The sequence below is a fragment of the Trichophyton verrucosum genome, assembly GCF_000151505.1.
Source record: "Trichophyton verrucosum HKI 0517 chromosome Unknown contig00693_1.f1.exp, whole genome shotgun sequence".
Lineage (NCBI taxonomy): Eukaryota > Fungi > Ascomycota > Eurotiomycetes > Onygenales > Arthrodermataceae > Trichophyton > Trichophyton verrucosum.
This window is the reverse complement of record NW_003315277.1, coordinates 13502-34846: the sequence shown is the minus strand read 5'-3', so window position 1 is coordinate 34846 and position 21345 is coordinate 13502. Positions and strand designations below refer to the sequence as shown.

Sequence of the window (21345 nt, the reverse complement as noted above, 5' to 3'; positions counted from 1 at the left end):
AAATATATCCGCGTGTGGTCACGTAAAAAAAAAAAAAAAAATACACAGATACATTAAAGAAAAAAAAGGGGAGGGAAGAGGAAGGATGTGGCTGCCTGCCGATGTTTTGGCCACAAGCCCAAGATAACAGGGCGTAGAAAGTTTCCAGAAGAAGGGATATCCTGCAGCAGCAGCAGCAGCAGCAGCAGAAAGCCAGCAAGCCCATGGAATGAAGACATACCAACACTACAAGCAACCTTAAAACTAGTTGTAAGAATAACTCCGACTTGCCGGTGCTCGTTAATATGGGAGTGGTAATGTAAGTTACCTAAATATATCGTTCGTAACCCAGAGAAGATGATTCTCATACGGAGTAGACTCCCTAACTAATCATGCCAGCTTAAGTTATAGAACAGACTTGGCACATCGGATAAAACCGCTTGCGGCATGGCTGCCAGAAGGAAAGAGACGAGAGAAGAAGAGGTGATTAGCAACGACCAAACACTGCTGAATAATAATTATTATATGAGTCGGGTTGCCAGGCCACAAGGAGAATGGGCTGCAAGTTGTTGCTCTGGTGGATTCGCCTGTCTCCGAGTGGTGGAGAGCTTGTAGATCAACAGGGGGTCAACATGGTGTGATGGTCAACCGTGGGATGGACGATGAGCATGTATAACTGCCAGATGTGTTAGTTTTCAAGTTAGGGATGGATAGTTTGTATGGGGAGCACAGCAGGACTTCACTTCCCATTCTTACATAGTAAGTATGCATATATCGATGGTCGTCTCAACCCCCGACAGGCTCGATGACAACAATGAATAATACTTAATGCCGCCAGCCGACCGTTGCAAAGGAATAGCCGTCCCGTCTGTAAGAAGGTGTATGCTGAGAAAAGTCTCCGTGCATCCCGAAAGTATGTATCTGGTTTAAGAGCAGGGAATGTCCAGTTTCATATATCCCGCATATACTTACCTACTTATACCGATGTCAGTACTGACTGACATCCCATTCGTATAGGGATGTGAATAATAGCACACTTAAGTATATGTGTGTCTGTCCTGGGCTTCTTTGATCCTTAACGTGCTGTCCATTCGATGTTCATGTAACTTAACCTGGGCCCCCTGCCAGTACACGAGCTACCAAGTTAGCCTCGCAGGCTGCTCAACGGCGGACGGCGCCCACTCGAGCGATTAGCAAGACACGATGAAGGCGCTTGCTTGCCTTGTCCGCCATCCACCATGCATGATCCATGATCCATCTCGCTGGGGCCAGCCTGCATTGGGACATTCTGTGACGTGTAGTTATGTAGTTAGCTTGTGTTGCCCAGTAGAAGTGGCAGCCATTCATTCATGATATTCGATCGATGACGACGGCCCAATTGTATGGACGATTTGACCGGACGGTGACCGGGTCTGCGCCTTTCCTCCTTGCCTTGCCCTGCCTTTGACTCGACCTCGTCTGGCTGTCCTCCTCCCTCTTGCGCCTGTCTATGTGTCTGCATCTCCCATCCCATCCCATCCCATCCGCCTTCTCCGTTCTATCACGGCGTCGTGTGTCCCCCTTTTATCGAGTCTGCCACTCGCCGTCTGGCACTGCCGGCTCGTCCAACCACCATCGTCTTCTCCGCCACTGTCTTCCGGCTGCTACCGAGTATATATCCGCCTCTCCCCTCCTCTTCGTCCGTGTCCATCGTTCTGTCGTCCGTTATCATCGTCATCATCGTCATCATCGTCGTCGTCGTCGTCGTCCGTCTTTCCTCTCCTCGACTTTTCGTTGTATCAACCTTACGCTGTAAGTTACCACTTGTATCTTTCGTTACGAGACCGTACACAGGGACCCACCGGCGCCCCGCTCTTATTGGCTGCCGCCGCCAAAGCCAAAACTGCGGCTTTCTCCCTCGGCCGCTTGAACCTTCTGCTACTTCTTCTCGTCCTCGTCCGGCTTTGCTGCTGCTGCTGCTGCTGCTTGCTGCTTGCTGCTTGTCCTGCATCCTGCGTCCTTCATCAACTCCCACAGCTTTGCCAGCATCGACTTCAGCTTGCCTTCGACTGCGATTTTGCCTCCAAGCCTCTGCCAATTCCACTTCTCTGTCGACTCTCGTTCCAGCGGCTGGCTCGTTTCTTCTGTCTGCTGCGTTGCTTGCGTCCCGCGCCGTGCTGTCGACCTATCTATCTATCTCCGCGCTCTCTGCAGGTAGAGAGCAAGAGAAGCCACACCCCTTCAGCTCCAGCACCGGACAGACAGACTACGTTCGCTTCCTGTAGATACACCCTCGAGCTGTTCCTGGGAGAATCCGTACTGTTCTTTGCTCTTTTACTCGGGCTTCTCACCGTCACCGCATCTCTCCTCTATCAATCCACCAGCCCCTTTCTGTCCCGCTCCTGATAACGCAAACTCCAACGACGACGAACCCCCCGAAAAAACTATCCTTCAACGGGGCTGTTCCTCGTTATACCCACTTCATACACATACACAATATACCTGCGAAGGTCGGCCCAGATATCGCATTATGGCTGCCGACACTGGCCTATACAACTCCTCAGAACCTGTCCACACAATGCCCTCCCCTGCCCCAAACGATAGCAATTCCAACGGCACTACCAACGGAACCCATCCCACAGCAAACCATGACAATGAGAATTCACACCCGTCTCCCACCTCCTCCTCTTCCTCGGTCTCTGATGTAGAGTCGGAGCGGAAATCGAGGGCAGACCGCCCCCGCATTGCCAGCAGGAAACCTAGCGCCTCGATACTCGTCCCCCGGGACCACCCTGAGATCGAGATTGAGAAGGAAGAGTTTCCGCCAGACGACGCTCGTGCGATGAGTCCGCGAAGGAACTTTGCAGACGTCAAGAGGCTGGGCACTCAGGCAAGACTTACACTTAAAGAGTGAGTGCTCTCCCCCCATTAATTGGCCCCTGCCCTTCTAACTAATGATGAAACAGACAAGCAAAGACGTTGCAGTCATCTTTACAGGCCCTGGCAGACCGGATTGACGAGGTTAAATCAGACCATGATAAGCTGGAGAACGAGAACCGCTTCCTGCAGGACTACATCGGTGGTTTAACCAGGACCATGTCTACCAAGTCCGAGCTTACCTCAACCAGTGGTGCAGGCAAGGGAAAGAAGTCTCAGAAGTAACCAGGCTCTTCCTTGTTCTCGCTGGCTTCTGGTCACCGCCCGGCGCTTGTACATTCGCATCTTGGAAGATACCATGGAGGCCGTCCTTACTCTAGCCTGATCCGAACTGGACAAACACTTTATTTTACTTCCACCAGCCCCAGCAACCTCTCACACACCGCTCTAACCACGCCTCTCCTACACTTCATACATTCCGACCCCCGACCCCCGACCACACATGGCACATGCCGAACAAGGGACGAGTTTGATACACCGGATAGAATAGTCTGGCTTATCCCTGCGCCACCTTATCGCTCCGTCACTGACCAACCTTGTCCCATTACTTAATTTCATGACCCGGTTACGCTTTATGACACCAATTTTCTTCTTCTTTTTTTTTTTTAAAACAAACAAACCAGCAACCATTAGCATAAGCCGACCCTCATACTTTACCAATCCTCTGCCGAACAGGTCCTCGTGAAATCAACATGACGTTGACCTCTCCGTTTCTTACATCTTGCTGTCTTGCGATGCTATGCTATGTGATGGTATATAACTTTTATGCAACGTCTCTCCCGACAACAGAACAGGGTACTAGAAGCTACTCCTTATTGCCCTTTTTACCCTTTTTTTCCTGTTAATTATTATCTTCAACAACGAGGCCAGCCAAACTGCGCTTGACCTGGGCCCTTTTTGTCTTCTTCTCCTTTTTTCTCTTGGTCCTTGGGGTTTCCTGGTGCTTGCATTGTACTTCTGGCCATGGTTCGAGTATCGATTTGGTGTTGATTTTTGTTTTCTATTTCCACTGGACAATGAATCGGCCGCGATATAAGATACCCTCCGTTGTTCTTGTCGCTTCTCTCTGTTACAGTTCTTCTACTTCTTTTAGACCCCGTTGCTCTTACGACCTAATTTTACTTCTTTAATCTTCTCCTTCGGGTTTACTGCCTCGCTGCTGCTGCTTCTCTTGTCCCTGACGCTCTGTTGCTTTCCATCGGGCTAAAGTCGGTTTTTGGTTAAGCGTCAGACCATGTGACCCGGCTTGAGCCGCCCCAGCCGTCTCCTGGCTTTCCTTCAGCCATCGCCATCTTGTTGCCCCTTGCCCTGCGCATGGCATCCTTCAGGCGAAACCCCCATGCCGACGATACTTTGGCCGTCTCCATGGTTCATTCAAACTGACACAATAAGCAAAAAGTCAAAAAATAAAAATGACGATACCCCGGATTTTGACCGGGTGGCCGGGTACATGGAATATAGGGGAAATGGCGCACCTGACTCCTTGCCAGCGCCGCTTGGCTTCTGGTTAGCCGGGTCGGTGGATTGGATGATGCCCAACGAAACACGAAGCAAACGGGGGAGGGCATCGCAAGCAGACAGGCAGACAGACAGACAGACAAGCAAGCAAGAGGACCAAAACAAAAAAGGAAAAAAAAACAAAAAAAGAAAGAACACGAAAACCATCGCTGGTAGCCGGCGTATCACGGATCATGGATCACGACGTCACGATGTCTGTTTGGCCGCAGATCAAACAAACGGCTCTCTTGACTCGATGATGGGCCAGCTGTGCGCCACACAACCGTTCCAACCTTTCCACACCACACCACACATCGCATGCATGCATGCATGCAGCATCCCTGAGCCGATGGGCTGACGTTTTGACTTGCTTGACCAGGCTTGACCGGACCACTCGGTCACTCACTCTTTTTCGTCCTGGGTTAGATCCAACGGCTGGGTGCATCCGTCATCGTCCCTTTTTCCTGGCTTCTTTCCTTTCTTTCCCCCTTTGACCATACTTGGCTTGGAGCTCCTCTGTTAATGCTTGCTTTTTCCCCCCTATTTCTTCTGGGGATACACTTAATTCCTTGCTCGGCGTGCATGCATGAGTTTGCGTCTGCGTCTGCGCCTGCGCGTGTCCGGGTATACATGTGATGTCATCGGGTAGCTACCTACCTTCTTCCCTTCCTCCCCGGCCTCACAACAGACACCGTTCTCAAACACGTTGATGCGTTTGGTTCGAGTGGATGCATGTAAGCAGCCGTTCATGGACTTCGACGGTCGCTCGCCTCTGTCGTTGTTCCATAGCTGGCCTCTTAACATGCATGTCCCTCCGGTAGGAACAGATGACATATTTCCACCTCTTACGTTTCTTCCTTTTTACTCTTTCTTATCACTCTTCAACCGGAATTAGGTCGGATTGGAGTCTTTCTTCTTCCACCCTAATGAATCATAACGAAAAAAAAAAAGTTATTTCATCGCATCGCTTGGGTTTATTCATTACTTTTTTCTTTTAGTTTCGTGGACACAAACATGATACAAACATTTTCTCGCGTATCAATATGGCTCGACCTTGCTTCTATCATGTATATAATGGCTTTTCTATACCTGTCTGGTTCAGGGATTCAAGTGAAATCGCTTCCACTACTCGCATTATATATTGTTCTACATATCTTCTTGGGAATTTTTAACGACTTCACACCCCAAGGACCCTCTTGATTTACTGCCATTTGTACATCCATGGACCTAGTTCTGTCTGCTACTCCCGAGCTCTAGACTTGCTCCTTGCTGAGTTTCCTGTATCTAAACAATAAATAAAAGCATACTTCCTTGCTTATCCGGTTAATTTCAATAGACAATAACTCAATGCGGGCCCCGTCCTGGATAATTCACACACTCACACACACAACAAGATTCATACACCGTGCATATACGGGGATGTGATGGGCCTTGGGTGGGCTGGAAGATGGCGGGATGCATACAGCGGCCGGATCTGGTACTCATGCAGCCTGCACATAAATCAAGGCAAGGCAACACAAGACAGACGAATATTCAATTGAGCTGTGGTTTCAAGGCATGTAAGTACGTGTACGCGCTCTCGACGAAACATCCCGTACTCGGAAGAGAGAAACCTGCTTGCTACGACTGATCCAACCTGTTTGTGAGACATCATACACCCTGTCGCCGTTACGCTTGTATCCTTTGTTACGCCTGCAGAATGGATGTATGTGGTGCTGCCGTTTGCTTTGTTTCTCCTGCCACTCCTTCCCCCTGGCCCCCGTTTCGCGCGATCTATATCTCGGGGCCAGCTGGTGAAAGGTGAACATCCACACAAAGCTCCCTATCGTGTTCTCGTGCCCCTTTGCTAGGGCCAAACGTCCCGGCGGATGGATGCATATTGCATGGGCGAATTGGACAAGTACTCCGTAGTTAAGCCAACCCATCTTGTTCTCCACAGGCAGCAAGCAGCATCTCAGCCATACAGGGTGTGATGTGATGTGCGATCATCCGGGATGCCCATTACAATACTTTACTGACGCCCTTTCAGTATCTGACATGTACTCGAAAGTGAGTAACCTGGGCCTATCCAGGTCAAGATGGGTGGTTGCCCCATCGCTTGCTTCTCACCACCCTCCTGGGCTGTCTCTAATGGGTGACTGAGAAGCGTAGCTGGGATCAGCCCGGGAAGGGGGTGACAAGGGCGTTGACAGGCGCTATAGCCGCGTTTAGCTGTGGATAGATGGATAGTGGTGAAGATCTGGCTGTGGTTAGCTGGTTGATACTGCCAGCCCCTTTTACTGACTGGGTTACGGAATGTTGATGCTTGGGATGATGATTAGCCCGTAAAGGAGCCATAGCGGCGCTGTTGGGGTGATGTATTCTAATAAAGAGGCGTAACAACTCCGCAGAGGGCCAGATAGTTCATGGCTAGGGGTATGGAGTAACCAAGCATATATGGACTGGGACTATTTAAATATGGTGGTGGTGGTGGTGGTTGTACAATAACTATCAAAATAAAAAATAAAAAAAAAAAATTAATTTAAAAGATAGTCCGTTGCTGCGCGTATTCACTACAAAGTATACCTACCATCCTCAACTAAGCAATAACGAAGTCGCAAGACAAAGCTAGAAGGTAAAAATATGAAACTGCCGCGTTAGATCAGTTAGTAGTGTGTGTGTACGTCCGCGCAAAAATCTAATACTATCAAACCTATTTTGGGTGGATAAAAGAAAACACGTTCGAAAGGGGGACAAGGGATAGATAGTGAGTATCTCCGAGGGTGGAAATCCGGTAAAAGAAAAAGAAGAACGTAAGTAAAAGGGAGAAAGGTAGAAGGTAAAGAGGTAATAATGGTACTTTTTTTTCTCCCTCTGGTGATTTTTTTCTGTTCCATGTTTTTTTTTTAGGCCTTTTTGTTTCCTGTTGTTTTTTAGTGGAATTGTCACTTCCCTTTCTCCAGCTGTTCGGCAGGCTATCATCTCTCCTGTCAGTCAGTCCCTTGGACAGTGGCAAGGGTTTCAAAATGAAAGGTAGGTCTATGGGGAAGGGAGATAGACAGGGAAAGTAAGATGAAGAGAGACGGGTGGAGAGTACGTCACTAAAGTCTCACCCCTCCAGGATACATAATGGCAGGTAGAGCTTGGAAGAAGGGAATGTTGCAAAGAAACCTAAGTGACATTATCGATTAAAAAAACCAGGGGTTGAAGTGCGGTAGGGTTGTTTTGATAGAGTAAAAGGGGCGGGGGGGTAGGTGTGAAAATGGAAATGGCATCATGAACTCCTCCGATCTAGAACTAAATGCTCATCCATAACCCATTTACTCCTTGGGGGCTTCTTCGGTGGCAGCTGGAGCCTCCTCCTTGGCCTCAGCTGGGGCCTGGGAACCCTGGGGTTGCTGGGCCTCGGTGGCTGGGTCGGCTTCAGAGGAAGTCCACAGAGTCTGCGACGATAGACGTTAGTTTCGTGATAGAATGTGTAAATAGGGGGAGTATGGCCTACCAAGTTGTCCCTGAGAAGCTGCATAATGAGGGTAGAGTCCTTGTAGCTCTCCTCGCTCAGAGTGTCGAGTTCTGTTGGGTCACAAGATTAGCATCATGCGGCTCGTGACTAATAAATATCTTAAAATAATTTTATCATGGATTGAACATACCGGCAATGGCATCATCAAAGGCCTGCTTGGCAAGGTGGCACGCCTGGTCAGGAGAGTTGAGGATCTCATAGTAGAAAACGGAGAAGTTAAGGGCAAGACCCAGACGGATGGGGTGGGTGGGAGCAAGGTCAGTCTGAGCGACTTCAGTGGCATTCTTGTAGGCGGTCAAAGAGTTGTCGGCAGAAGTCTTGCGCTTCTCACCGAGGGCGAACTCGGCGAGATAACGGTGGTAGTCACCCTTCCTGTAAGCGAATGGCTTGTTAGCTTTGTTTGCTTTCTCATGTTATTATGTAGAGGAGTAGGTGACCGAAAGGACACTATGAGATCTTACATCTTGTGGTAGAAGACCTTGGACTCTCCAGTCTCGGCAGAGGCAATGAGGTGGTCATCGAGAACCTTGAGGATATCTTCGCAGATATCGGCCAACTCAGCCTCGATCTTCTGACGGTACTCCTTGATGAGGGCGACCTGAGCCTCGTTTCCTTTCGACTCTTCCTTCTGCTCAATGGAAGTAACGATTCTCCAGGAGGCACGTCTGGCACCGATGACGTTCTTGTAGGCAACAGACAGCAAGTTGCGCTCCTCTACCGATAGTTCTCGATTCGAAGAAGCGACAATCTTCATATTTTGAACCATTTCTGGAACCAAGTGTCAGCTCGAGTGTTAAGGCGAGAGACATGTCCGTTGCAATTGCGCTTACCTTCATAACGCTCGGCCTGTTCGGCCAATTTGGCAAGGTAGACGGCGTCTTCGTGGCCCATGGTGGCTGATTTGAACTAGAAATACTTCTTGACATCAGCATTGCTAAACAACTTTGATTCTCATGATGACTATGTTGATGTCATGAGTCGGGTATGTTGATGGATCGACTACAAAATCCCAAAAAAAAATCATGACTTCATCGAGACAGGGGGTCTAGGAAATTGATTTCTCGAGCCACGGAACAGCGGTGTACATGGCACCGAGTCGGATTTCTACCCCTTCTGCACACCAGAGAGCCAGAGATAGGAGGCACAGAGTATATAATGCTGCTGGACGCAGCCGGCAGGCTGCCATGGCCAGGATCCCTCGAACAGCCGAGATGGTAATAAAGCCCTCCTTTTACTCCGCCTCAAAAGAGATAGATAGCATCGACGACTCGGGGCGCGTTACAGGATCAAGAACTTGCCAAGGACCGAGAATCTGTTCTGACAAACAACATATGCGACATGTATAGAGGCTGTCTTCCCATCGCACACAAGGCGTGCTGGTGGTGGGATTGGCGCGCGGCAGGGCAGTGGGAGAGTAGGAACCAAAACCCCCCCCCCCCCGGTGAAACAAACGCAAGGACGCCAGGCAGACACTCGTCGAGGGGCAGCTTACCTTGATAAAGAAAAGAAGAAGAGTCGAGCGAAGAGTACACTGGCGGTAGCAGGCGGTTTGCTGGTGCGAGAAGAGGGAGCAGAGGTTGGTGTTCAGGAGAAGGATGACTAGCGACGTTGCTGGGGGGAAAACAGAGGGGAGAAGGAGTGGAAGTGGATGGAAACGAGGTGAGGTTTTGTTGGACGCTGAGGGCCGCCAAAGGGGGAAAGGCGGGTCGCGCCCGTTTGGGCTTAGCCTGCTTAGGTAAGCCAACCACTGGCGCAGGATCTCCCATCTGTATGTAGATAGTCTGGATGGCGCCGGGAGGCTGGCGCTGTTGCTGGAGCGCAGGGTCGGTCTATGGCTGGTGCAGGCACTCAGAGTGCGGGTGCCAGCAATTCCACGCGCTGGATACTGGCTTGCTCCGTCCTGGTAGGAATTATTTACTTTGCCCTCGCGCGTCTACCGTACGGAGTACTGTATACTTGATTGCTGGTGAGGTCGGCTAGGAATGGTCATGTGACCTTATCAGTTAATCTTTCGGATAAACAATTCACCGATACCGCAGTACCCAGTCACATGACTTAGCATCACTGGACGCTAGTCCCTTTTCGGGCCAGCAGGAAAGCAACACGAAAAGCCAACCACAAGCTTCGACGTCCAACGACCAAACAAACCAGCAAAAGCCGACTTCCAGGTACGCAAGGCGCTCCCAATCTCCGTCTCCGTCTTTCTTCCTTTTCCAATTCAACAAGACTGGACCGCTTATCGCTTTTCAACAGTAACCAACAATGTTCCGCCAACTCGCTAGACCAGCTTTCCGCGCCAGCAGGCTGCCAGCTACCCGATCTTTCTCCGTTGCTGCCGCCAGGATGACCGAGGGCTCTACTGGTGCTCCCCGTTCCGGAGGCCAGCAAAGCGGGTTAGTACCTTGCTATGCTTTCTCCCTCATCGCCTTGTAATGAGAATCACTAACCGGTCTCATTTTAGCGACATCTGGACCAAGAGGGAGTCTGCCGAAGAGGCCCTCTACATGAAAAAGAAGGAGCATGAGAAGTACGATAGGCCCCGCATATACAGCCCGGCCAAGGGAGAGAATATCACAGCTGACATGTTGGATCTTATAGGCTCCTCGCTCTCAGGGAGAAGCTCAAGCAGCAGCGGGCTCACCTCGATGAGCTCGATGCCCACCTGTATGATCCCCTCTGTCAGTCATATGCACGCAATCGAGTAGATAAACTAACATTTTATTTTCCTTAGCGAGGAGCTCACCAAGAACCAGGGTGGTGAACAGAACTAGATATACTATTAGCGATGCTCACGAAAGGGTCAATGTGAATCTGAACTATCTGCCATTCGCCTCTTGGTATATAGTGTCTCCCTTTCAACTTTCCTACTTCCCCACTCACCGTATCTGTATTTGAATTTGAATGCTCAGCAGCCAAATTTACGCTTGAAATAGTAGTTAAGCCTATAAAATGAAAATATGTTGTATCATAGGGTGGGATACGTGCTTGTCAGGGCCCTCACCAGTAAATAAATAGCTAGCCAATTGAACTGACGTTGAAATAGAAAGCAACCAAGCATTAGTCCATTGATCTACCTAAGGTAAGAAACGCCCATATTGAAGGAAAAGGAAGAGTTATGCATTTAGTCTGCAATGAAAGAGTTCCACCATGACCAGTTGTACACGTTACTGAGTTTGATATTATGGGAAAAAAAGAAAAAGGAGAAAACCAGAAGACAGGGAAGAGTTTGGCTGTCACGACTCTCTATCTTCGTCCCATGTAAGAGCGGTAGAAATCTTCCGCAGCTCCTCCGCTGCCACTCACGGCACCACGAGGAGTACCGTTCTTGAAAGCGCTCATGGAGTTACCCAGCTTCTGAGATGCAGTGATCTTAGCGCGAAGAGCAGCAGTTCCTTGGTCAATAAGCTGGAGTTGAGAGAGGTGAGAGTTGAGAATGCGAACGATTTGGGAGATCTATACAGTGGGTCTCTAATTAGCACTGGAATATTTCCTTTATACATATAAATGTACATACCGGTTCATCAGCCTTGCTTGTCTTGCTGAGCGTTGCAGAGGCAGTGTTAACTTCTTCAATCATGCTAGTGAGATCCTGGCCCATTTCATTAAGGCGTTCGGAGAGTCGTTCCGCGAGTTTGTGCCTATTAACATATCACCGTAAGTAAACCACATTACCCAGTGCACAGTGAAAATAGATAAGCTACGTACGTTCGGGCACGCTCCTGGTCTGGACCAGGAAGGTTGTCTCCTGTTCCAACCTGCTTGGAGAGGAGAGTCTCAACTTCCTGCTCGTATCGATCTAGCCAGGAGCTTAGCTCATCTTGCTGGCTCTCAACAGAGGCGAGTTGCCGCTCCACCTCTTGGGTAGCTCGCTCAGCATCAACTGTGTTCCCATACAGTTTTTGCACCTTGGTGCTGTTTTCAACTAGCATTCTATCCCATTCAGCTACTTGTTCAGCTTGCTCCTGGAATTCTTTTTGGTATTTGGTAAGATCAGTTGCCCATCGAGTGATGATCTCGTCCATTGTCTTATTTTTCAGGCGAGATTGGGCGGGCGGAGCTGGGCCGACAGTTGATGTCCCGAGGTTAGTTCCGGTTGTAGTGGCCGTAGTAGTTCCAGGCTTGGTGGTAGTTGGAGCTGATGCTGTCGCAGTGGGCGCAGGCGCAGACGATGATGTAGTTCCGGTAGTGGCGCCTGTAGTCCCCGTAGTGGTTGTGGTCGACGGGGCTGTTGTAGTAGCAGACTTCCCAATGTTTGCAAACATGTTGCTTGCGGAAGCCGCAGTAGTGGTAGCCGGTGTGGTGGAATCTGTAGAGAGGTTCGGTTTCGGAGTGTTAAAAAGTCCACCGGATGGAGCGGTTGTGGTGGTAGTGGGTGCGGCCGTAGACGATGGAGTACCGAGGGAGAATGGAGAAGCTTGGGTATTACCGCCAGTAGTTGAAGTTGTAGTCAATGATGTTGACGGTTTTGTTGTGGAAGCTGATGTAAGAGAAAAGGCAGGCTGGGTGGAAGCTCCAGACGATGGAGTAAACAATGAACCGGAGGACTGAGCGGTTGTAGGCGTAGATCCACCAGCTCCAAATAAAGGCGTGTTTGTGCTTGGCTTGGAGGCATCGGTAGCTGGCTTAGATTGACCTAAATGGGCGAACATCCCTCCCGGAGCGCTAGTAGAGGTACTTGCTGAACCAGCAGCACCAAACAAGCCTCCTGCAGGCTTCGTCTGCTGTTGGCCTGCACTAGCGTTAGACCCGAAAGCCGGTGATGAAACCGCAGGAGTTGTTGCCGACAATGGACTTGAAGTGCGTGCGTTTCCGAAAAGAGCTGATGGAGCAGATGTCTGCTGTCCGAAAGAAGGTAGCTTCTGAGCATTGGACTGCGTCTGCGGCGGTGGGCCTGCAGGAGTTGTTGATATATTTCCGAATAGTCCAGATTTTGTGGTAGCGGGTGTTGTACTTCCGAAGAGATTAGAGCTTCCGGTAGTAGTATTACCTGCTCCAAATAGGCCTGACGGTTTTTGCGCCTGGGCAGAGTCTGCTGGTTTGTTTGGGGTTGCGGTTCCAGAACCAAATATGGGAGAGCTGCTCTGCTGGCCGGAGGTCTGACCAGGACTCGTAAAGCTGAATAAACCACCCGAAGCTGCAGGTTTTTGCGCGCCAAATAGACTACCAGTTGCCGCTGGAGCAGGAGTTGATCCAAAGATTGAGGGTGATGAGGTTGATGTAGACTGGCCGCCCGCGCCAATGTTACCGAAGAGGCCACCAGTTGAGCCTGATGTTGCCTGTCCAAATGGAGACGAGCCTCCGCTTGTCGATGCACTTCCGAAATTCATGGTGGTAGGGAGGGAGGTTTGAAGTCCTGCACGGCTGTTGTTGGGCTTCACGCGATGCGGTTCACGGACTGCAATGGATATTACATTAGTACAGCGAATATTCAGGTTGAAGATTCACTATACCTAATTCGTTGAGATCAGGGTTTTCGAAAATGAGACTATACAGAATCAATACTTACTTTGCGTGGAGAATAGTCCAACGCCAGGGTGAGAGCTGCAGACGGCGCTTCGTTGTCCTGCTGCTTCTTTGCTTTGGATGTTTTTTTCAACAAAAATGAAGCTTCGAGGTTTGCTGACATAATTGGTAATATTACGGAACGGCATCCAACAATGTTTGGTGTGTATTTGAGATGCCCGTAAGGTACTAAAACACGCCGCCTTTAGTTATGTGGCAGAAACCGGTCTCTTCCTCAACTTCAACGGTTTTAATGTATGGCAGAAGCCAGAAACAACAGGCCATGTTTGCGGCATCTCTTTGCATTCCTTGTCGTTGAACCTATATATACCCATGGCTGAACTGCGATCTCGTCCTTCTAGTGTTTTGTTGGAGCCACCACCAAAGGGAGTCGAGCTTGAGGATCCTGGGGCGTCAGACCATAGTATGTATGCTGGCCAAGTAAATATGTGAAAAGCAGTACTTCGCCTGGTAGACTGACCTTTTTAAGCTCCAGACAGTGACGATGAGCACTTTTCCGATGCTACGGAAGGCCAGACATCTGCGTCGAGGCGCCCCTCTCGCTCTCAATCCCCAGTTCCTAGAACTAGGGTAGAGAAGGTCGATACCTCACCCAGACATGGGGAGGTACCCGGGTCACCTGCATATCAACAGCGGCTGGCGGATGCTGTTCCGGACGAGATTGACATAATTGGAGGAGCTAGGACTGATACGCAGCATAATCCAGCCCACATAGAACGACCGCTAACACCCGGGGGAACTCCAATACCGTTGACTGTCGTGGAAAAGGTGGATATTAACTCGCCAGCATATGGTGAGGAGCCAGGGACACAGGCATACGAATCACGAAAGGCAGACTTCGCACCTGACAGGATTTTCAAACTCGGAGACCCAAGGGCAAGTCCTCAGCTTGTCGTACCTGAAAATGACCTGGAAAATGCTATAAGTGACAGTGACCTTCCCGAGACGCTGCTCTCTAAGGTTGAATCTCTGCCCAAGGAAGGGGAAGAACGGAGGTTCACTGCCCACCGTAGGAAACTAAGTGATGCTGCTCCCGATGCTGAAGAGATAGTTCTGGATGTTCCAGGTAAATAACATCTCTATTCGCCCCCTATATTTATTCTGGAGGAACGATTGACCAAACCAGGACAACAAATTCCTGATACAAATAGCTCTGGAACCAAAATCAAATTTACCGACGACCCGGCTCAATTAGACGATAGTGGTGGCGACCTAAAAGATTATACTGAAACCAGAGCAGATTTTGATGATAATGATAACGGATTTGGTGACGACTTTGATGACTTCAAAGAAGGGGACGGGGGGGATGATCATGACGACTTTGGTGATTTTGACGATGGCTTTCAAGAACCAGAAGAAACCTCTGATGCTGCCATACTAAAGCCAAACACCGATTCCACTGCGTCCCCTAACCTTCCGGTCCTGGTGAGTTGCCAGTTTCTGGCATTTCCAGGTCTTTAAAAACAAAATAGCCATGCTAATAATGAGTATAGCCTCCTCTCCTGGACTTTTCCTCTCTTAAATCCCTTCCTGACCTTCTATCTGCCACTTCTGATCATCTCGATACCCTGTTCCCTAACTCTAAAAATTTATCATCGTTACCTCCTATTGACCCATTCCCCGATTCATCTGCAATATTTACTACAGAACGTTCCCTGTCCCTTTGGTCTCAACTGGTTGCGCCCCCTCCTCTCCAACCTCCAAACTGGACTAAATCCCGTATCCGCCGCCTCTTTCTCGTCTCCCTTGGCGTCCCCGTGGATCTAGATGAAATCCTTCCTGCTTCAAAACAGAAGAAATTGGTCCTTCCCTCCATGAACCGCGACACCGCACGGGTGTCAAGTGAAGATCCATTAGGAACAGGTGGCACATTACTTCGCTCTCGAAGCAAACGAAAGAATCGAGAAGGGCAACCCCGATCGTCTACATCCTTCGACTCCAACCGCTCCTCATCTAGACCCGTTCCGTCGACACCTCGGCGTAGAGGTAATACTCCTCCCCCGGAGCTAGATCTTCTCGCCACACGCCGGCTTTGTGAAACTACTGATGCAGCACTTGATGGCTATACGGATCAAGAAATAACTGAACATGTACAAAAGCTGGAAAAGCTGACTATCCGAGCGAGTGAGGTTTTGGAGTACTGGCTGAAGAAGCGTGATGGACAACTTGGAGAAAAGGAAGCCTTCGAGGGTGTTATAGAGAACCTGGTTAAACATGCACGCCAAGTGAGGAAGTGAATGTTACCATGTTATCAAATGACTAATGGCCAGTTCTGTCCCCTTATTTACTGTAAAGGATTATATAATTGATTGCAAACCAGATCATTATCATGACTTGAAAAGGAGTAGCCTTTCTGTTTTTCATACTGATAGAGTATTGCGGATATTTCGAGTGATAACGATTCGAGTGGGCTAGTTAATAAAAGTGGGAAAGGGGGAATAAAGAGCTAGATTCGATTGCATTCACTTAAACCTAGGTTATATTAAACGAAAATATGGAATATTTCAAATATGTAATTTTAATCAATCTATTTTTGCTACATAACCCCCTGTCGTGCTACACTTGTTAATAGATATTATCCAGTGAAATGGTAATAAATAGTTTAGCTTAATTCTCGTTTTTCAACTTTTCTTAGGTAGTAGGAAACAAAGGATAATTAAGAAATTGGTCATTATAGTGTAGTAACAGTAGCCTAAAGACAGAAAGAAGTTTAGCTACAGAATAGAGATGCATATTAAAGAGCATGGCTTATAACAACTGCTTTCAAAATGATGGTATCAAAGAAGAGAAAACTAATCTAAAAGCACAAAAATACCTGCTCTTCTGACTGATAATGAGCTAGATTTTAACCCAGCAAAAAGGGAAAAAAAAAAAAAAAAAAAAACTCATTCATTGGCCGTAAAACGTAAAGAAAAAAGACTGGAACGAAACCCCTAATCAACAAACACGGTTCATAATGCTAATGAGAATGAGATGCTAAAAGAACAGAAAAGACTCAAGGAGCTTCAGCTAAGGGGTATAATAAAATAAAAACGGAAAAAGCCAACAAGAGTGGAAACATAAAATAACACAAAGGGAATAATGAAAGGTAGCGATTGCATGTAATTAGGGTATGGTTAAGGTTAAAAACTGCTCTGTAGATCAATCTCTCATATTAATCAAGTTCAATGATCTCAGGAGGCGCCTGGGTAGCCCTAGGTGAATTGGAGGGAGCGCTAGTTGTAGCTGTCGCCTCTTCACCCTCTTTCGTTAAGGGGCCTCGGGCGGTCTTCCCGGTACTAGGCTGACGCATGACAACTTCCCAAGATTTATCGGCTCGAACTCTTATAGCAGTAACGTCATCTAGCTGTTTTCGATTAGCAAGCTCTTCCCGAACCTGAACTAGAAATTGATCAATAAGTAAACGTTTTGGTCGCGCGTCTTCATTGCAGATTGGACATTTCCAGTCCTCTGCCATGCCATGAGGCCCTTTTGCTACACGAGAGAGCCTTGTATCCAGGAAAGTATTGAGGTCGAAACATTCAGTATGCTTGCAAGAAACTGTGCGGACCGGGACGTCAAAAATACGAGCCATAAAAGGGTCAATTATGGGTATAGTTATGAAGTCATCAACGAAGCAGAGTTCATCAGTGTTAACTGTGTTGTTGGTCAGCCTATTAAAGATGAGGTTGAGAGATTGAGGCTGTGAAAGAGTCTGAATCGCCTCTCGAGTTCGTTTATATGAAGCCACATCTATCACTTCCACTGCTATGGCAAATTTTTTCTTGTATGCTTCTGGCGGACCAATGATGGTGATCTTAACCTCATTTGCCCCTGGCTTAAGGACTCTATTAATGGAAACTGGTAAATCCTTTCCAAAATGAAATCTTCGCTGGAGGAAGTGTTCATGGCCATTGACGTGGATATAAATGGCCGTAGGCCATGTACATTCAGTAGCCATCCATCCCTCCTCGGTCAAAGAGTGGGTATCAGTAACATGCACACATTTAATTTGATAAGTCTTACATCCATCGAAGACACCTTGAGTAATATGACATGTATTAGGCGGCTTAAGGTGTCGCGGAAGTGCGGCATGCTGACTTTGCGATAGATTAAATGTGTGTTGAGAGTTAGACTGCATCCAATCCAGGCATGTGGGGGATATGGCAAATGACTCAAAAGAATGGAATAAATTTTCACCAGGCTCCTGAGAGCCGGGTTTTGGCAGAGAAACGTTGACAACCCTTAAGTGAGCTAGGTGAACGCTAGCGTTTGGAGACGGATTGGCAGGTGGAAGAGCGTTTGCATTGCGAGGAGGGAATAGTGGCGTCCCAACAGGTTGGGGTGGAACGGGGGGACTTGGATAAGCCTGGTAGGATGGCAAGAAACAAGGGATGATGGGGGTAAGTGTAGCAGTAGAGTCTGTCACTGGTTGACGGAGTCCATGAGCATATGCCGGTATTGTTATAGGTGAAGGATTAGTCAAGGTAGTTGCGGTACTCGGGATATCTGTTGATGGTTGCTGCTGGAAGATTGGCGGAAGTGGCTGAGGAAAGGGCTGTAATCCGGTTGTGGCAGCACTTGGGAAGTGTGAATACTGCTGGCTCGGTATTAAACCGGGTGTTGGGTGCGGAGGCACTGGGCGCGGAGGCACTGGGCGCGGAGGGAGCGGATGGCTGGAACGGAGAGGTTGAAGTATGGGAAGAGTGTTGTAGGAGGGTTGTTGATGGTAAACAGATTGCTGCGGGACCACAGGCTGCATAACTGGCACAGAAGGTGTACCTTTGGGAGGGTATTTTTCACCTATTTTCTGATACATCAATGCCAGCTGTCTATTTTCGTTCTGAATATGCGCTTCTGTGACAGAATTCTGTGTATTGGCTCTCTTCAAACGATTTCTGTAAGAATCGATATTCTTCTTGAGGATATGCTTCCACGCCTCTCGCAGCCCTGGTGCCCGGTTTGCAACGAGTCTAGAAACGCAACCAGAGTAGAATATACCATGCATGACATTTGAATGAACGCCGAGAGACGTTACGATCTCGTCTAGCAGAGGTGGATACCCACGATTGATCACATTTGAGAAGAAAGGAGGCCAGGTATTTATCAGAGAAGCCGCCCAGCTTATAATGGCGCTCACCGCAGCCGCGTATTGTTTATCCCGAGAAACGATGGTCGGATAATCGGAAGGGAAGGCACTGAAGTATTCTATAAAACCGGCGGAAAGTTTTGTAGAATTAGAAATTAAGCCTAGAACCGTTTGGATGCCTCTCGTTGCATAAGTTCCGATACCTGGATATGACCCGTAAAATTTGAGGGACAAGCAGTACAGCTGATGAAGCGCGAGATATTGGAGATCGTAGCTTAAACAGGCATCCCTTAGCATGTGAATGAAAGTAGATTCGGCCGGCTGGAATTTTGGGACGATGCTTTCTAAGAACAGTGCGCAAGAGTTCAAAGCCTGGGGGGAGAGGTCTGTTAGCGGTTGTTGGAGGGGCGGTAGCGCGTTCCCAGGCAGGTTTGTCCCCACTCCGGTAATGAGAGGCGTAAGTGACGGCGGTTGCAGCAATACTGGTGTGTGGAGAGCAGAAGCAGTAGCCGTTGCAGTGGTAACAGCGGCAATGCTGGCAGTGGACGTGGTGGTTGTCGTGGTAGGAGTAACAGGGGTAATAGGAGCAGTGGGATGAGAAGTAGTCGTTGGCGGTTGGAAGGTTGTTAGACGCGGGCGCTTATTTTGATGCTTGTCCTGGCCTTCGCCGTCCTGCTCACTGGGCTGAGCTACCTCCGCGAGTGGATGTTCCTGGGGGATAGTTGAGCGGTCAACTTGAGGACTATCCCGAGATGCCTGAGAAGCGGAAGAGCCTTGCCCTGGAGGAGCAGTATGATGCCCTAAAGTTGGGGCAACTGAGACAACTGGCTGTTCAATGTCAGCAGTTACTTGGTTGGCACAAGGTGTATCTCCAGCTGGATGGGACCCATGACTAAGGCTTGGAGACGGCAGAGGTTGGATGGTCTGCTCCACTGTTTGTGCTGGGTGGACTGGCTGCTGCACCAGCTGATCTTGCTGCACCGTGGCTGGGGTGATAGGTATAGCTGGAGGAAGCATGTTGGGTGATACCGGCGAAAGACATTGCGTAGGGGCGGCATCCTGGGGCTCCCTGGAAGCTGGTATATCTCCATTTGTATTTGTATTTCCCGGGGGACAAATCGCGTCTTTTGAACCTAGGTTACGGCCTGGCTGGGTTTTATTAGCTGGAGGAAGGGGCCGTGAAGGTCTGCGCGTGATAGTAGGGGAAGCAGGGCTGGATATGCTTGCATTCTGCATCCATGCCTTTGGCCTGCTTCCTAGAAAGCGACTGGCAGTGGAATTTGACGCGACAAGCCCAGAATCATTAGCCTGCTGTCTTATAGACGCTGCTGGTTGTTTTCTTGTATTTGAGGATATCATCTTTGCGTCACGTCCACAAGATACATCCGGACCTCTGGTTACATCATACAGAGGTGATTTCCTTTTTCTCTTGTGTTACTAAATAGCTGGCTTGATCACTAACACGCAATCCTCTTCCACCTTCTATAGCAAGAAATAAATAAATAAAAAAAAAAAAAAAAAAGAGGACAGAGATGTAGGGAACGTGAGGGAGGCAGAAAATAAAATAATAAGAAGGGGACTGCTTAGGTTGTTAGTGTAAGTTTAGGCAGTGGAGCAGCGATGTTTTAAGTATAAGTTGCTGCTTCTCTGCCCCTCTGCGTCTCTGTTTGGTGTGTTTTGACAAGAGGGAGTAGACCAGGCCAGGGCGAACCAAGGGGCTGGCTAAGGTTGATTGTGCTTTTAGGACAAAGAAACCTCTTTCTCCTGTCCTCCCTTGGCTGCTTCTTGCCCTGCTTCTTGCCCCCTTCTTCCTCTTTATCAGTGGGTTTTCTTACAAGAAACTTGTAAAAGAACTCTTTTCGACGCCCTTTTTTATATTTCGGAAGCTCGAACCCGGGCGCTTAAATTAACTTTGCGGTATTGAATGAAGAGGTTAGCTTTTACCGCGTCTTACCGGGCTTGGCAGTCACTTGTGCGGAGAGTGGAGCCGGCGGGAGGGTATGTCACTTACAGCCGTAACTTACACGGACTAACCTTCTTCCATGACAATATTAGGTAATCAACTTATCCACTGCCCACCTAACCTACTAACCTACCTCGGTAAACTAACTACCTACCTTAGGTAATAATCAAGCTTACCTAAGCGGCGCTTGCCCTTTTTTTGCCTTTTGCCTTTTGCTTCGTCCCACGTCGAACTTCTTGCTTTCTCGTCCATCTCGTCGTCCTCTTCCTCTTCTTCCTCCTCTGCCTCGACGTCGACGAAGCCCGTCCTGCTCCTCCTCCTCCTCCTCCTCCTCCTCCTGCTGCTGCTGCTGCTGCTGATCTACCTTCTCCCGAGCTGCTGGCTGCAACGATGTTCATCGCATGCTCACGTTCTGCGCATGTTGAGTCTTCCTCCTCCCCTCTAGCCATCAACCCGGTGCGCCGCCCTTAGCTCGGTTAGTTGCAACGTCGAGCCAGTCGAACCAAGCCAGAACAGACGCACTCCTAGAACTACTCACAACTCCCCACCCCCTTCTTCAACGTTGGGCAGCTTGACTGGAACCAACGCTGCTCTAGAGAATTGGTTTTTCGGCCGGCTCTCCCTCTCACTCCGTCTGTTTTTGATTCCGGTGCGGTTGTCTTGTGTCTCACGGCCTCCCTCGACCCGTGGTCGACATCCAACTTTCTGTCGCACCCGGCGGGTCGAATATATCCCAATCTTTCAAACGGCCTGTCACAAGTTTTTGTCGGGTACGACTACTAGAACCAGGGCTATCCTCTGACCAAAGCTCCTTCTCTGTCCCCTCCGTGGGTTGTCTACGGCAGACCCTAGTTTTACGGCGCCAAACCCTGACGGGTTCAAATAATTTTTTTTTTT

The 21345-nt window shown here is 48.9% G+C and overlaps 7 protein-coding genes across 7 annotated transcripts; 3 read left to right on the top strand and 4 right to left on the bottom strand.

The window, feature by feature from the left end:
• Window positions 1–148: 148 nt before the first annotated feature.
• Window positions 149–241, top strand: TRV_06327 (uncharacterized protein; the record flags this gene model as incomplete). Its single annotated transcript, XM_003019609.1, has 1 exon — window positions 149–241. A coding segment is annotated over one exon (93 nt), but the record flags the coding sequence as incomplete, so codon positions are not given.
• Window positions 242–2488: 2247 nt separating this feature from the next.
• On the top strand, window positions 2489–3120 carry TRV_06326 (uncharacterized protein; the record flags this gene model as incomplete). The annotated part of the gene is made up of 2 exons (XM_003019608.1): window positions 2489–2868; window positions 2925–3120. The coding sequence occupies 2 exons, from the start codon at window positions 2489–2491 to the stop codon at window positions 3118–3120; spliced, it is 576 nt and encodes a 191-aa protein (XP_003019654.1).
• Window positions 3121–7691: 4571 nt separating this feature from the next.
• Window positions 7692–8785, bottom strand: TRV_06325 (uncharacterized protein; the record flags this gene model as incomplete). The annotated part of the gene is made up of 5 exons (XM_003019607.1): window positions 7692–7814; window positions 7874–7944; window positions 8025–8266; window positions 8356–8662; window positions 8725–8785. 5 exons carry the CDS (start codon window positions 8783–8785, stop codon window positions 7692–7694), a joined length of 804 nt encoding a protein of 267 aa, XP_003019653.1.
• A 2352-nt stretch (window positions 8786–11137) lies between these two features.
• TRV_06324 (uncharacterized protein) lies at window positions 11138–13520 on the bottom strand (the record flags this gene model as incomplete). The annotated part of the gene is made up of 4 exons (XM_003019606.1): window positions 11138–11347; window positions 11409–11532; window positions 11600–13266; window positions 13401–13520. 4 exons carry the CDS (start codon window positions 13518–13520, stop codon window positions 11138–11140), a joined length of 2121 nt encoding a protein of 706 aa, XP_003019652.1.
• Window positions 13521–13729: 209 nt separating this feature from the next.
• On the top strand, window positions 13730–15654 carry TRV_06323 (uncharacterized protein; the record flags this gene model as incomplete). The annotated part of the gene is made up of 4 exons (XM_003019605.1): window positions 13730–13820; window positions 13887–14483; window positions 14544–14842; window positions 14911–15654. 4 exons carry the CDS (start codon window positions 13730–13732, stop codon window positions 15652–15654), a joined length of 1731 nt encoding a protein of 576 aa, XP_003019651.1.
• Window positions 15655–16571: 917 nt separating this feature from the next.
• TRV_06322 (MIZ zinc finger domain protein) lies at window positions 16572–19844 on the bottom strand (the record flags this gene model as incomplete). The annotated part of the gene is made up of 1 exon (XM_003019604.1): window positions 16572–19844. The coding sequence occupies one exon, from the start codon at window positions 19842–19844 to the stop codon at window positions 16572–16574; it is 3273 nt and encodes a 1090-aa protein (XP_003019650.1).
• A 780-nt stretch (window positions 19845–20624) lies between these two features.
• Window positions 20625–20897, bottom strand: TRV_06321 (uncharacterized protein; the record flags this gene model as incomplete). The annotated part of the gene is made up of 1 exon (XM_003019603.1): window positions 20625–20897. One exon carries the CDS (start codon window positions 20895–20897, stop codon window positions 20625–20627), a length of 273 nt encoding a protein of 90 aa, XP_003019649.1.
• Between the last annotated feature and the right edge of the window lie 448 nt (window positions 20898–21345).